Genomic DNA, 13936 nt, shown 5'->3' on the forward strand with positions numbered 1-13936 from the left:
TCTGTCACTTAATTTTTATACTTACCCTGTGAAATTGGAGAGATTCGGAAAACAAACTGGGTTGAGACCAGTGGGTGGCTGGTTAATTACAAAAAGACAAATTAGACATTTTATTTTAGCCAAAAACATAAAAATGTACATTTATACACTCATCTTTTGGTGTAGATTAAGGCCTTTCTTTGTGCATCAGCTAATTGGAGTTCAAAGTAATTTTTCTTGCATAAGATCACTATAATGTGTTATCTCTAACTTTCTGTTTCTTTAAAAAGTTTTTATTTCTAAAGAGATCAATAATTTAAAGACCCTTCCAAAGCAAACTGTGTATATCAGGCGTTTTTCTTGACCCATTCTTTTATAGTTCTCTCACCTAATCTAGCTTTTTAGTGTTTTAGAGACAGGCCTTTGAGTTTTTCTGAAGCATTCAGTTTTTATTGACCCAATGACATTCTTTTTGCATCCATATTTCACTTGTCTATAGTAATGTTTTATTTAATTACCTAATTGTGAAAATCAATACGACTAGCATAAATAGGTTTGGAATAAAACAGCTTATTTATTTATTTTGAGTTGGGGTCTCACTCTGTTACCCCAGCTGGAATGCAGTGCCACCATCACTTCTCATCACAGCCTTGACCTCTTGGGCTTAGGTGGTCCTCCTGCTTCAGCCTCCCATGTAACTGGGACTTCAGGTGTGTACCACCACACCTAACTTTTTGTAGAGACAAGACCTCGCTCTGTTGCCCAGGCTGGTCTTGAACTCCTGGGCTCAAGTGATCCTCCTGCCTCGGCCTCCCAAAGTGTTGGGATTAGCGGCATGAGCCGCCACGCTAAGCCTAAAATAGCTTATTGATGGGAGCAAAAATGTAAGTGTGCACTGCTGCTAGGCATGCCTTATGATGTTTGTCAGTTCTGAGATGGCAGACAGGGAGCTTCACTCTTCCAGAAGGGTGGTTAGGGAGATTGAGAGAGTTGTTGGTTTGGCAGGGATGATCCCTCCCTTGAGGGTAGTACCATGATGTTAACAAAGATTAGCTGGCGTGGCAGCATTCCTAATGGTGAAAATCAATACAACTAGCATAAATAGGTTTGGAATAAAATAGCTTATCTATTTTGAGTTGGGGTCTCACTCTGTTACCCAAGGTGGAATGCAGTGGCACCACCTCCCAGCTGGAATTCAAACTCAGGCCTGCAGCCTCCAAGTTGTTTCGTTTGCTTTGTTTTCTTCTGTATCCCACAGTTCTTCCCACTGGTGCTTTGCTAGAACATGACCTGTTCTAGCAAAAACAAACAAATATTGGGTTGAAGAAGGTTTATTTGGGTCCCAGCCAAGGACATTTATTTAAAAGATGTATAAAAAGGACCTCATTTATAATAATGTCTTACCCAGAATTGTATTATGTATCTTGAAGAAAGTGTGGAAATGAGTATATTCTTAGGCAATTCCAAAATATATATATATTCATATTTCTTTGGTGGTGGGGGTGGAGTGTAGACTTAAATACCAGTGGAGTTCTGTTTTACTTTTTAAAGATTATTCAGTGGATTTCTGAGAACATCTCTGCCTGCCATTCATTTGACCTCATTCAGGAATTTATAATTGGTAAGTGTTGCTGATGGTGCACCTTAAGTTGGGTACTTGACCCCTTTGCTTGAGGGAAAGCAGTAAATTGATAATGAATGCCTCAACCTGTCAAAATGCTGCTTAGGAGCACTTAAAAAAAAAAACTCTATTGCAGTCAGCAGCTAATTATATTTCATTCTCTTGTGGTTTTTGTGAGAAGTGATGGCTGTTCAGAGACTGATGAGATATAAGATATGATCTTGATTCTGTAACCTTATTAGTGATTTTTTTCCCAGTAAAATATAACTTTCTTAGCCCAGTTTTGTGTTGGCTGGCTTCATATAAAGTGGTATAATGTCCTTTGGTTAGCTATAGTACTAATTAAAAAAAAAAATGAAATTAACCTCATTGTAAAAAACCGAATCTGAACATTTTTATCAGTAGATAAAATTCCCTAATGGTTAACCTATTGAGGATGAGGGGTAAGGCAATGAACTTTTGTTGCTTTGTTTGACTTGGCTAAATGATAATGTTGACTTCCTTGCTAAAGAAAAGTAAAAAACACCTTGTTTTTTTCCTCTTTTAAAAATCTATTCAGCTTCTTCATATTGGAGTGTATATCCAGAGACAAGTAACGTGGACAAACTTTTGCCTTATTCCTCAGTGCTCACTTGGAATACAGTAAGTTAACACTTTGTATTCCACATGCAATTGAAATAAATTCACAGTTGTGGGTAAGTTGTAGGACATCTCTGTTATAGTAATCAAGGTTGTGATTTCATTTCTGTTTTAACGGATAAGGAACTGAGTTGGAATTTTCTGGCAGAAAAGTAATAATGAATCCTTGCTGGTGATGAAAGTTTATATAAAAGCAGTAAAACTTTTATATAAAAGGCTAAGGTACACAGGATATTACACTTCCTACTACCATATAGAACTAAATCTCTATCATGGTACTTTTATAAAATGGTATTTTAGATTTTTAAATTATCAGAGTAGATTGAAATATTTATTAGGTTTTTATAAATGAGGAATGGCTGAATCACTGCTACTATACTTGGTAGATGCAGACCGGCATGACCCCTTTCCTCAGCCTCAAAACAAATCTTTAATAACGTTAGAGTTTCAAGATCAGTAAAAGTCAGCAATGTTAAGCACCTCATTCAATGTTTTCTTCCTGTTGTTCTAGACTCCCTCCTTTTAAATTAGGAAGTACTGAGTTAAAACATGGTTCATCTTCTCTTAAATATGGTGCAGTTCAATTTTCTCTTGAACATGCTGAGCTGTGCTGAACCAGCAAGTGAAAACCATGCGTAGGCTGCATCTGAAAAAGGTTCTGCCTCTTCTTTCATATTTAGACATCGGAACTATATGCTTATTCTTGAGGCAGAGGTTTGTATCAAAAAGATATTTAGAGAAATAAATCGAATTTAGGAAACACAGATATAGGAAAATATGTCCTAGGATAAACTGTGACACTTCCCATTTTGTATCTAGACCATGTCTAAATATGGTTCTTAAAAAAGACATATCAAATGTGTTTGATTCATTTCTAACCTTTGGTATACACAGTGGTAGTGTTTTCTAAAGGCCCCCATTTCTAGTCTTTTACTGTTATGGTTATTATATTTTTATACATAAACTTAGAATACTAAGGGAAAGATCTGAGCTTGTTCCTTCTCTAGGTTTATACATTTTTGTTTCAGAAACTTGTGAATGTACATGTAGACCCTGTGGTCTTGTGGCAGGAAGTCTGCAGGTCATACCACCCTGGAGTCAGGAAATGCACATCTTCACTCCCTCTCTTTCCACGCCTTGCTGTTATGTCCTGTGTGCAAAGTGTCCAGGAGGCAGGGCTGGACCATTAGTTCCCAGGGCTGTTAGAAGATTGAGCACGTGTTAATTGGATGTGGTGTGAGAATATCATCCTGACAGGCAACACATCACTTTTGCATTTGTCAAGACTCAATGCGGCAGAGGAGCCATTGTGGACCTATAAGAGTGACATCAGGAAGTCTCACAAGAAATGCAATATAAAGAAACCTGCGGTTATAACCTCTGTGTACTGAACTCATCTTGGGGTTTATCATGTTGCTTTAAACCTCTTGCGGTTATAGTAGGTTACGTTAAAGGTCTCCTTTAATCTTAAGATTCTATGAGTCTGTGCTTATCTTTACAATGATGTAAATTCTTTACTTTTCCTTTCTCTAATCTACAAATGTTCTTCATACTACAGCTTCAATAAAAAGTTACCACAGTAGAAAACATTAATTTCATACCTCCATGTGGTGACAACTGACTTGGATTTTTAAAGAGAACATGGTGCTTTTACACATAGATACTGAATTATGCTTTGCAAGCAATTATTCCTATTTTAGAATGTTATTTATAACCTAAAACTGTAGTGAAATAGTAATACTTTTTTGGAGGTATTCTCTGTTGCAGAATACCTACATGAAGCAGTGTCGATTCTTTATTTTTAAATTTTTTAAATTTTGCAGATGGGGTACAATTCAGGGTTAAGTATACAAATGTTCACTATGCAGGTGCCCTTACTGCTGAGGTGTGGCACCCCCCCATCTCCGGGCAAGATTCCCACTACTGTCAATCCTGCCCCCGCCCTCCCCTGGCAGTTTCCCACTACTGCCAATCCTTTACTTATAGTATTACGATAATTGTTCAAGGTCCGCTTATAAGTGAGAACATGTGATACTCAGTTCTTTGTTTCTTTGATAGGTCACTCAGTGTTATAGATTCCAAGTCTGTCCAGGTTGCTGTGAAGTTCATAAATTTTTCCTTTTTTATGACTGCGTAATATTCCATCATGTGTATATACTATATTAAAAAAAAAATCCAGTCCTCTTTCGTTGGGCAGCATGGATGGTTCCATGTTTTTACTATTGTGAACAATGCTGCAATAAACATATGTGTGCAGGTATCTTTTTCCTAGAGTGATTTGACATGCTCTGGGTATATTTCCAGTAGGGGGATTGCGGGGTTGTATGAAAAGTTGATTTTTAGATCTTTTAGGAATTGCCACACTGTTTTCCACAGAGGTTGTATTAGTTTACACCCCCACCAATAGTGTGGAAGTGTTCCCTTTTCGCCGTATCCTCTCCAGCATCTCACACAGCATCTCACCACAAGCTTTCTACTGTTACAATGAACAACTCAGTCACCTGAATATTCTGAAAATTTCTCTATTGCTGCCATGCTGTTTTTCACAGAAATATTGTATATCAGTATATTCCAGAGAATTTAAATTTTAAACAAATACGAATTTTTATTTCTACATAATGCATCCTAAATTATTTTCTCATATATTATCTACTTTTTTTTTTAAGGAAATGAAAGGTGAATCGATCAGATGAGAGGCTAATGATATAATTAACATAGGACACACTTTTCAAAATAACAGTGAATAAGGAGCAATCCTGAAAGTTTATTCGTTTATTAAATTTCTGTTTTAATGCCCACTCATTAACAGAATGCTATTATTTGGACTTCCTGATATGACTTGTTTACCTGTCAGGTTTGCCATGATACTGTTGCAGAAACTCTTAATGGGGAGCTTTTATCTCTGATGTTGTGGTGGACTATGAAGTGCAGAAAAATAACCCACTCAAATCATGCAGGAATCCCATTAGGCTTGGTTCCTTTTTGTGAGGCTCAGGGGACAACCATAATACATTTAAGTGGAAGAAAGAAGAGAGAGCATTGAGTATACATAATGGAATATTTCCCCTTTATCATTGCATTTGATGCAATATAATTGGCCTCATTTGTACTTAAACGGAAGATAGATAAAGAATTCACTATTTACTCTCTCTTTCTTCATAAAAGTCTTTTCCTTTAGAGAGCCTGTCAACTATTATAATCGTGACTGTAAAGAATATTTCCCTTCCTGAGGCAAGAGAGAGGCTGCGTTCACTGTTATTTTTACACCCCAAGGTTTATTTAAAGTAGAGGTTAGCAAACTGGAAGTTGCCTTCAGCTTCTGTCTGTGTAGAAAACACTTCCTGAAAGCTTGAGTCAGTGGCATTGATCTGTTGAACAGCCGTGTGTGTGTTTTTTCCCACTGTAGGAAATTCCTGGAATAACCCTTATGATGGAAGACATTGAGCTGCCTCTTATGAAGGTGAGTCCTTAACGTGATCAACAAATCACAGACAAGTGTGACCACAGCTTTGCTGCCCCAAGTGTTATTTATGGCTATTCCAGAGGGCTTGCAAACTGGCGGGGAGGGGAGGGGCATGGGGGCAGGGCAGTTTCTCTGGAGAATCCTACCTGGGTGAGTGGTCACTGAGTATGATAGTACTGCATCTTAGGAATGTGCTTGAAAGTGAAAGCTTCCCAAAGGTAGAAGAGAATTACAGTGCTCAATATATAATGTCCAGAACTGGCATTTGCTGCTGTACTTCAGATCAGTCCCTGCTTGGAAGAATTCTTGCAGATTCTCTTTAGAGAGCCTGGGAGCTGTTTTGACTTCATTTGCACCATCATGCTCCTCCTCATCCTCCAACACACACAGGATTTCCAATCTTTTTTTTTTTGAATAGGAGTCTCACTCTATCACACTCATGGCCACTGCAGCCTTAACCTGCTGAGCTCAGGCGATCCTTCTGCCTCAGCATTCCAAGTAACTGGAACCACAGGTGCGCACCACCATGCCTGGCTAATTTTTTGATTTATCGCAGAGACGAGGTCTTACCAAGTTGCCCTGACTGGTCTTTAACCCGTAGGCTCTGGCAATCCTCTTGCCTCAGCCTCCCAGAATGCTGGGATACAGGTGTGAGCTACCATACCTGGCTGAATTTCCAATGTTAAGACCAACAAGGACTATCTGATTTTCTTCTGGTTCTAAGCACAGCTTTTCTATTTCTCAAGAGTGATCTGTATTGGCTCACTATGTGGGCTCAGTCCAACTCTGAACATTGAGTTGTAGCTATTAGTGTTTTTCTGAAATCTGGTGGTTTCAGAAGAGTAGGTTAGTAGAAAGGAATATATGTGTAGTTAAAAACTAGGGAGTATTTTAGCACAGTTTCCTTGAAGCTCCTGTTGTTTTTGGAATTGCCTGCTGGTAATTACAGCTGCATGTGGACTGGGAAATCTCACCTTCCAGCAGTGGGCGGCTCAGGGTGCTGCTGCCTTTTGTTTGTATTTGATTCTTTCAGATTTATGAAGAGCAGGCCAGATGTGGGCAGTGGGGCAAGGCCATGGCATTTGAAGTCATGGTGATACACTGGGAGCAGGGCAGGGCAGTTCAGAGGCTGGTTTAGTGGTTCTAGGTTTTGAAACTAAAAAGAATCCTTAAGGGTAGACCGACGAGCTGGGTTTCCAGGCAGAAGTATGATGCCGTTATGAAGCCCTACTAATGCAACAAGATGAAAGGAAAAAAAAAAAAAGATTTCAGTGATAGTTTTCTTCTTTCTTTCTTTTTTTTTAGACAGGGTCTAGCTCTGTTGCTCAGGCTGGAGGCAGGGATACAATCATAGATCACTGCAGCCTCGAAATCCTGGGCTCAAGCAATCCTCCTGCCTCAGCTTCCCAAGTAGCTTGGATTACAGGCATGTGTCACCATGCCTGGCTGATTTTTAAAAATCTTTTTGTAGAGACAGAATCTCGCTATGTTGCCCAGGCTGGTCTTGAACTTCTGGTCTCAAATGATCTTCTCACTTTGGCCTCCCAAAGTGCTGTGATTTCAGGTGTGAGACACTGTGCCCAGCCTTCAGTAATAGTTTGAAAGTTACATTAAGAGATCCTACCCCTAGGCTCGGTGGCTCAGCCTGTAATCCCAGCAATTTGGGAGGCCAAGGCGAGAGGATTGCCTGAACCTGTGAGTTTGAGACCTATCCAGGCAACTTGGCAAGACCTCGTCTCTACAATAAATAAAAAATTAGCCAGGCGTGGTAGCACGTGCCTGTAGTTTTGGCTACTTGGAAGGCTGAGGTGGAAGGATTGCCGGGAGCATGCCCCTGCCCTCCAGTCTGGGTGACAGAGTGAGACTACAACTCAAAAAAAAAAAAAAAAAGAGAGATTCTACCCTAGCATTTGTTTCTGCCTTTACCACTAGTCCTACCAAACCCATGTTGTTAGTAGACAAACAACAAACTAGTGAAGAAAATTTTTGGAAAAAATGTCACCCACAATTCTACAGTTCCTAACATATCAACTGTCTATTTTCCCCCACTTCCTCTGGATCTTTGTTACAGGTATATGTATTTTACATAGTGGTAAATTGTGATCTACAGATATTTGATAAATATTACAAATTATAATATTATCATAAACTTCTTTTATGTTGCTACATAAAATTATCATTTATCATTTCTCATGATTCCATAGGATTGTTCTATGTTATTGTGTCTTAACTCATTTTTTGTTTCTGTTTTTGGATAGTTTGTTTCTATCTCCTGTTTACAAATATTCTTGCTATTAGAAATAATGTTGTAGTGAGTATTTTTATACATACAGCTTTTCTTTTTTCTTTCTTTTTCTTTTTTTTCTGTTTCAGAGTCTCACTCTGTCACCCACTCATGGCCACCGCAGTGTCTGCCTGCAGGGCTCAGGTCATCCTTCCACCTCAGCCTTCCAAGTAACTGGAACCACGCCTAGCTATTTTTTTTTTTAATTGTAGAGATGAACTCTCACCACGTTGCTCAGGCTGGTCTTGAACCCGTGGGCTCAGGTAGTTGTCTTGCCTTTGCCTACCAAAGTGCTGGGATTACAGGTGTGAGCCACCATGCTGGGCCGGTTTTTCTTTTGATTTATTCCTCTGAGGATAAGTCCTCAGGAGTATCATTGGGTGAAAGACTCTGGCAATTTTTATAGCTTTTGGTTCTGGTTTTGTTAAATTGGTATTCAAAAGTTTCGATAATTTATAGTTTCAAGGGACTTATGAGTTTATTAGTTTTACTATAACCTTACCAACATTGTATGTTTTCATTTAAAAAATTAAGTAAACATAAAGGAATGATAAGGGGGCTTTAAAATTTTTACCCATTGGCTTAATCTAAGAATGTGATTTGACTTTGCTTAGGAACAAAGTAGCTAACTTTTGTATTCTCTGGTTTGTTTTCTGTGTGTGTATGTGTGTGTGTGTGTGTGTGTGTGTGTGTGTGTGTGTGTGTGTGTGTGTAATGGCATGTCCTCCAAGGGTGTTTGTTCCATGTGTTTTATGTCTTTTGTGTGTCTTTTTCCTCCTTTGACAGTCTCTCTTTAGTCTCCGTTTTCCTCTCTCTCCCATATCTTCAGTATTCAGGTCTGCAGACAGTTGTTTCCTGTGAGCTGTTTCCCCATGTGCTTGGGAGCTCTTTGGCGGCCCCACGTGTTCATGTGCTAGCAGTTACCTGACAAGTTGAAACATTGTAGGTCTCTTCATGACCTCTCTACGCAGACATGATTCCCTCAGGAGAGAGAAGCGGTATACTGCTGGAACTGGCTTTGGGGTCAGGGAAGATGGTGCTGGATTTGGTTTGACCAGCTCCCTCCATCCCCACGCCAATCACTCAGCTTGGGAGACTCTAATCAGTATCTTCTGGTCCATAAGGCACCTGGCCTGACATCTCCTGCTTGTATCCCCATCTTTGCGTATATTGTACCACTCACTGTAAGCTGCTGTCTTTGCCTTTAACCTACTTCTTCTACCCCAAGTCCCAGCTTAATTATATAGTGATGGACTTGGTTGCAGTGGCACGTCCCACCCTCCACCCCTCCCTCCCAAGTCCCAGTTATGTGATTGTTCTTGCCGTGCTTTCCTGATAGAAGCTGACTTGAACAATAGTGACCTGAATCACAAATTAACTTTAGAACGTGTGCTTGCTGCCAGACTCTTTCTTTGAGGCCCATGGGATCCCTGTTTACTCTGACCATACTTACTTTCATTTTCCTTAGTACCCTGATAAGGAGTCAAGGGAGGGAAGGGAAAAATGAACTAGATATATACTTTCCTCCTCTTTCTGTATGCTAAAATACTTTTTTTTAGTATGAAGTGTAACACTTGACAAATGTTTATTTGTTTATTTATTTTTTTGAGTTGGAGTCTCACTCTGTCACCCAGACTGGAGTGCAGTGGCCGCTGCCGGCCACTGCAGCCTTGACTTGCTGGGCTCCGGCATCCTTCCGCCTCAGCCTTCCAAGTAGCTGGAACTACAGTCATGCGCTACCACGCCCAGCTAATTTTTTATTTTATTGTAGAGATGAGGTCTCACCAAGTTGCCCAGGTGGGTCTCGAACCCGCGGGCTCAGGCAATACACTCACCTCAGCCTCCCAAAGTGCTGGGATGACAGGCTGAGCCACCGAGCCCAGCTGACAAATTTTTAATATATTGTTGTGGTCTGAATGTTTGTCTCTCTTCAAAATTCAAAAGGTGAAGTCCTAACCCCCAAGGTGATAGTTTTAGGTGTTAGAGCCTTTGGGAGGTAACTAGGTCATGAGGGCAGAGCCCTGATGATTAAGATTAGTGCCTTTATAGAACAGACCCCAGAAGGCTGGCTCGTCTCTTCTGCCACCTGAGGTTATGATGAAAATATGGCTGTCTTGGAAATCGGCCCTTGTCAGACATCAAGTCTACCTATGCCTTGATTTTGGACATTCTAGTCTGAAGAACAGTGAGAAATAAATTTCTGTTTATAAGCCACCTAATTTATGATATTTGGTTATAGCTGCCAAAACAGATGAAGACATATATGGACATGCTAGGGCTGCTAAATAAATTAAATTAGAAAATTGTCCCCTGACAAACAAAAGACTTCCTCATTATAAATGGTTCTCAAAGTAATTTTTAAAAAATTAAGTAATCCCGTGCCTTTGGGAGGCTGAGGTGAGTGGATTACCTGAGCCCACGGGTTCGAGACCCACCTGGGCAACGAGACCTCGTCTCTACAATAAATCAAAAAATCAGCCGGGTGTGGTAGCGCATGCCTGTAATTCCGGCTACTTGGAAGGCTGAGGCAGAAGGATCGCCAGAGCCCAGCAGATTGAGGCTGCGGTGGCTGGGAGTGGCCACTGTACTCCAGTCTGGGTGACAGAGTGAGACTCCAACTCAAAAAAAAAAAAAAAAAAAAAAATTAAGTATATTGAAGCAAGACCTTTTCCTTAAAAGGAATGTCATCAGTAGTGACATTCCCAAGAGTGATTTTTATCCCTTTGTAAACTGTTGCTCTAGGGAAGTGGCAACTTTCCTAGAAGATTAAAAATTGCCCTTGGTTTTATAGTGAGAAGAGACCTATTAAAACTATAGGAGGCATGTAAAGATTTTTTTAAAATGGAAACAATAACTTACTCAAATATAAAGATAAAAGAATGTTTATGCTACAGATGGAGAGATGAGATATTTTTACCATAGTCTTTCTAAAGTTGGACATCTTTAGTGTATTTAATCCCTTGTTAGAGGTGATTAACTACCTGACTCAGAGACTGGGAAGGCCAGAAAGATTTCAACTCCTTCTCTTCAGGGTGAGGGTGTTACTGCCAATGTCTATCGAGGGCCTAATGTCCCTGAGCAGCTGGGGGAAGAGTGGTTGACACCTGGGCTGTTCTCCATTCAGAGACGTGTTCACATGCTTCTTCTCTTAAAAAGTGTTAACAAAACCTGGTGTGGGGAGCCGGATTGGCAGTAGTGGGAAGCTGCCAGGGATGGCGTGGGGAGGCATACCTCATCAACAAGGTGAACTTTGTATACCTAACCCTGAATTGTACCCCACACCTTCAAAATTAAAAATTAAAAAAAAGCGTTAACCAAAAATTCTACTTTAATTGGGGGGTAGCATGAGTGTAATTAATTACTTAGTGAAGCACAAAAAAACCCGTTTTTTTTTCCCCTTGACCCCCCACAATACAGACAAGCACCATCACTTAAAAGGTCTGTTAAGGATCTGAAGTATTAGCACAATTGCACTGTATTAGCTTACGATTAAAAAAAATTAGAACTGTAGCTTGGACAAAGATCTGTAGCATCACCAGAAGTGTCAGTTGGTTATGTGGGAAATACTGATTTTCTCTATTTTTCTTTTTTTCGAGTCTCACTCTGTCTCCCAGGCTGGAGTGCAGTGGCACACTCACGGCCACTGCAGCTTCGACCTGCTGGACTTATGTGATCCTTTCGCCTCAGCCTTCCAAGTAGCTGGAACTATAGACGTGTGCCACCATGTCTGGCTAATTTTTCTTGATTTATTGTAGAGAGGAGATGTCACCAAGTTGCCCAGGCTGGTCTCGAACCCCTGGGCACAGGCAGTCCTCTCGCCTCAGTCTCCCAAAGTGCTGGGATTACAGGCTTAAGCCACCGTGCCCAGCCCTGATTTTCTTCTAAAGTTCTGTTTGCACGTTATTTTCTGGGACAATTAGTTATAGTGAATCTGTCGAATATTGTAAACCATAATTTTATAGTGCTACAAAGAAACATTACTTATAGTAAATTCAGTGAATATTGTAAACCATAATTTTATGGTGCTGCAAAGAAACATTTCTCAATAGAAAGAGTGCTTTGGGCTAGTGAATTCATTCCTGTCACTTTTGTAGAGATGGGTATATCTTCAGTCTGCTTCCTAGATGACGAAATTGAGGAACAGACCTAGGATCAAGGGTTCTTGTTTTTGTTCCTCTCCTCCCAGCCTCTAGGCTGTGCTACTCACAGTCATAGTTTTGGTTGGGGACTTCGTACTTACTTCTCAAGATTGAGAGGAGGGCAAGATCAGTACGTATGCTCACTGTGAGATGGAATAGTTTAGAGCCATATTTAGTGATTCCATTAAAAAAAATCCAGCTCATTAAAAATGGCTAATTGAGCTGCCCAGCTGGGCAAGTAGGTGGACATTTTTGCTAGATATTGGGGAAGAGAAAGAAAGTCCCTTGATATTCAGGAGACCTTGGGTCATAGCATGCATTTCCCTTAGTGGACAACCCCAGGAGTTCTTGTCACTTGTCCTGTGTGTGGATGTTCCTCGAGAGTATCTTAGTTTAGTGTGGTGTCTTGTATATATAGACATTTTTTGTATTATTTTTTCCAGGCTAGAGGGAGTGGGCCACTGTATTTCTCTTGTAAGAAAAAGCTGATACCAACATGGGATACACTGAAGAGTCAAATTGGATTGATGCGTTAGCCCTGCTAGTTGTTGAGTCTGGGGCACACGGTTCAAAGGGTTGGCCTTCTCCCCTGTGAGAAGATGCTGGCTGGTCAGCAGAAGTAGGACCAATGCCAGAGGACCTTTTAGAAGTGAAAGGCAGCTGTTTTTTTTCTAGTAGTAGTTTGCAGGTGAGCCAGTACCTTTTTTGTTTGTTTGTTTTTGGATCAATTGGCAATCCAAAGTATAAATAGGAAACAGTCCCTTAATGTAAACCATTGGTTCCTTTGTTCAATGAATAGTTACAAGGGTTGTACTGGACAATGACTTCATGTCATCCTAAGAGAAAAAGTAAGATAATTTTTAAAGAAGTATCTTGGCTTAATTTTCCTTCTTTCAAAATCAAAATTTCAAAACTCCTCTTTGTGCTGGAAAATGCTTCTTGGTCATTCCTTGAAAATCTAACACTGGGGTCTCCCTGGAGTAGCTCAGCCCATGGGTATTTTTCTTATACAATATTTCTGTGTATATATTTTTAAGCATTAGGAGCTTTCTTCAAGTAGCTGGTGATGCACTTCTTGGCCTGGTGTGACTTTTGTTTTGTGTTGCTGCTGTTCCTGCTGTGTGCAGTCCTCGGTCCTGGCCTCTTGGATGGATGCTGATTGACTGACAGAGTGATTCTCTGTGCTCCCAGGTTCATCCTTGAGCATAAGTGGCGAGCTGGTGTGCCGTGGCTGTTAGGATGTAATGGTACAGGTTCTGCTCTCCTCTCCCCATACTTGGTGACAACATCTAAAGTGTTACATTGGAGCTACTTTTATTCTCTGGGCCAATGAGCATGCTGATGTTAACTTGGCGTTTAGGATTCCTCAAAGATTTCCCCTAACCTCCTCTTTAACCATATCTCCTATGTTTAAGCCACACAATCACACGTCTTCGGACAGCAGGTTTTTTATCAGCCTTGAAACCAGAGGTATAGTTTGATTAGAATGTTTGAGGGTGGGAGGGTGACTGGAATTACTTGGACATGCTCAAGCAGTGTTCTCAGTCCCAGCCGAACATTAGGACCACCTGGGGAACTTGTAAAACTCATGAAGCCCAGTCACATCCCAAACCAGTTAAATCATTTGGGGATGGGACCCAGGTGGTTCCAATGCGTAGCCGAGTCTGGGAGTCCCACAGTAGAGGCTGGTATCTTTACCACAGAAGTGAAGTGCTTGTTCTTGGCTGTTTGTTCTATTACTCTGCATCTGATCTAAACCCAGCATCCATGCTCTGGTCTCTCAGTCTTCACTCAAACCCTAAGAGCCCCAC

General features: G+C 40.6%; 1 protein-coding gene across 1 annotated transcript in view; it reads left to right on the forward strand.

Annotated features, from left to right (window-relative positions):
* LOC103254447 (gamma-secretase-activating protein) overlaps positions 1 to 13936 on the forward strand; it is a gene marked incomplete at its 5' end in the record, with an annotated part of 43574 nt that overhangs the window by 1285 nt on the left and 28353 nt on the right. The window contains 3 exons of the mRNA XM_008052543.2: positions 1531 to 1600; positions 2160 to 2242; positions 5646 to 5699. Of these exons, the coding sequence (XP_008050734.1) occupies positions 1531 to 1600; positions 2160 to 2242; positions 5646 to 5699 (207 nt within the window). The remainder of the gene's footprint in view (positions 1 to 1530; positions 1601 to 2159; positions 2243 to 5645; positions 5700 to 13936) is intronic.

This window comes from Carlito syrichta, unplaced genomic scaffold (genome assembly GCF_000164805.1).
Source record: "Carlito syrichta isolate Samal-C Ts95f unplaced genomic scaffold, Tarsius_syrichta-2.0.1 Scaffold280196, whole genome shotgun sequence".
Lineage (NCBI taxonomy): Eukaryota > Metazoa > Chordata > Mammalia > Primates > Tarsiidae > Carlito > Carlito syrichta.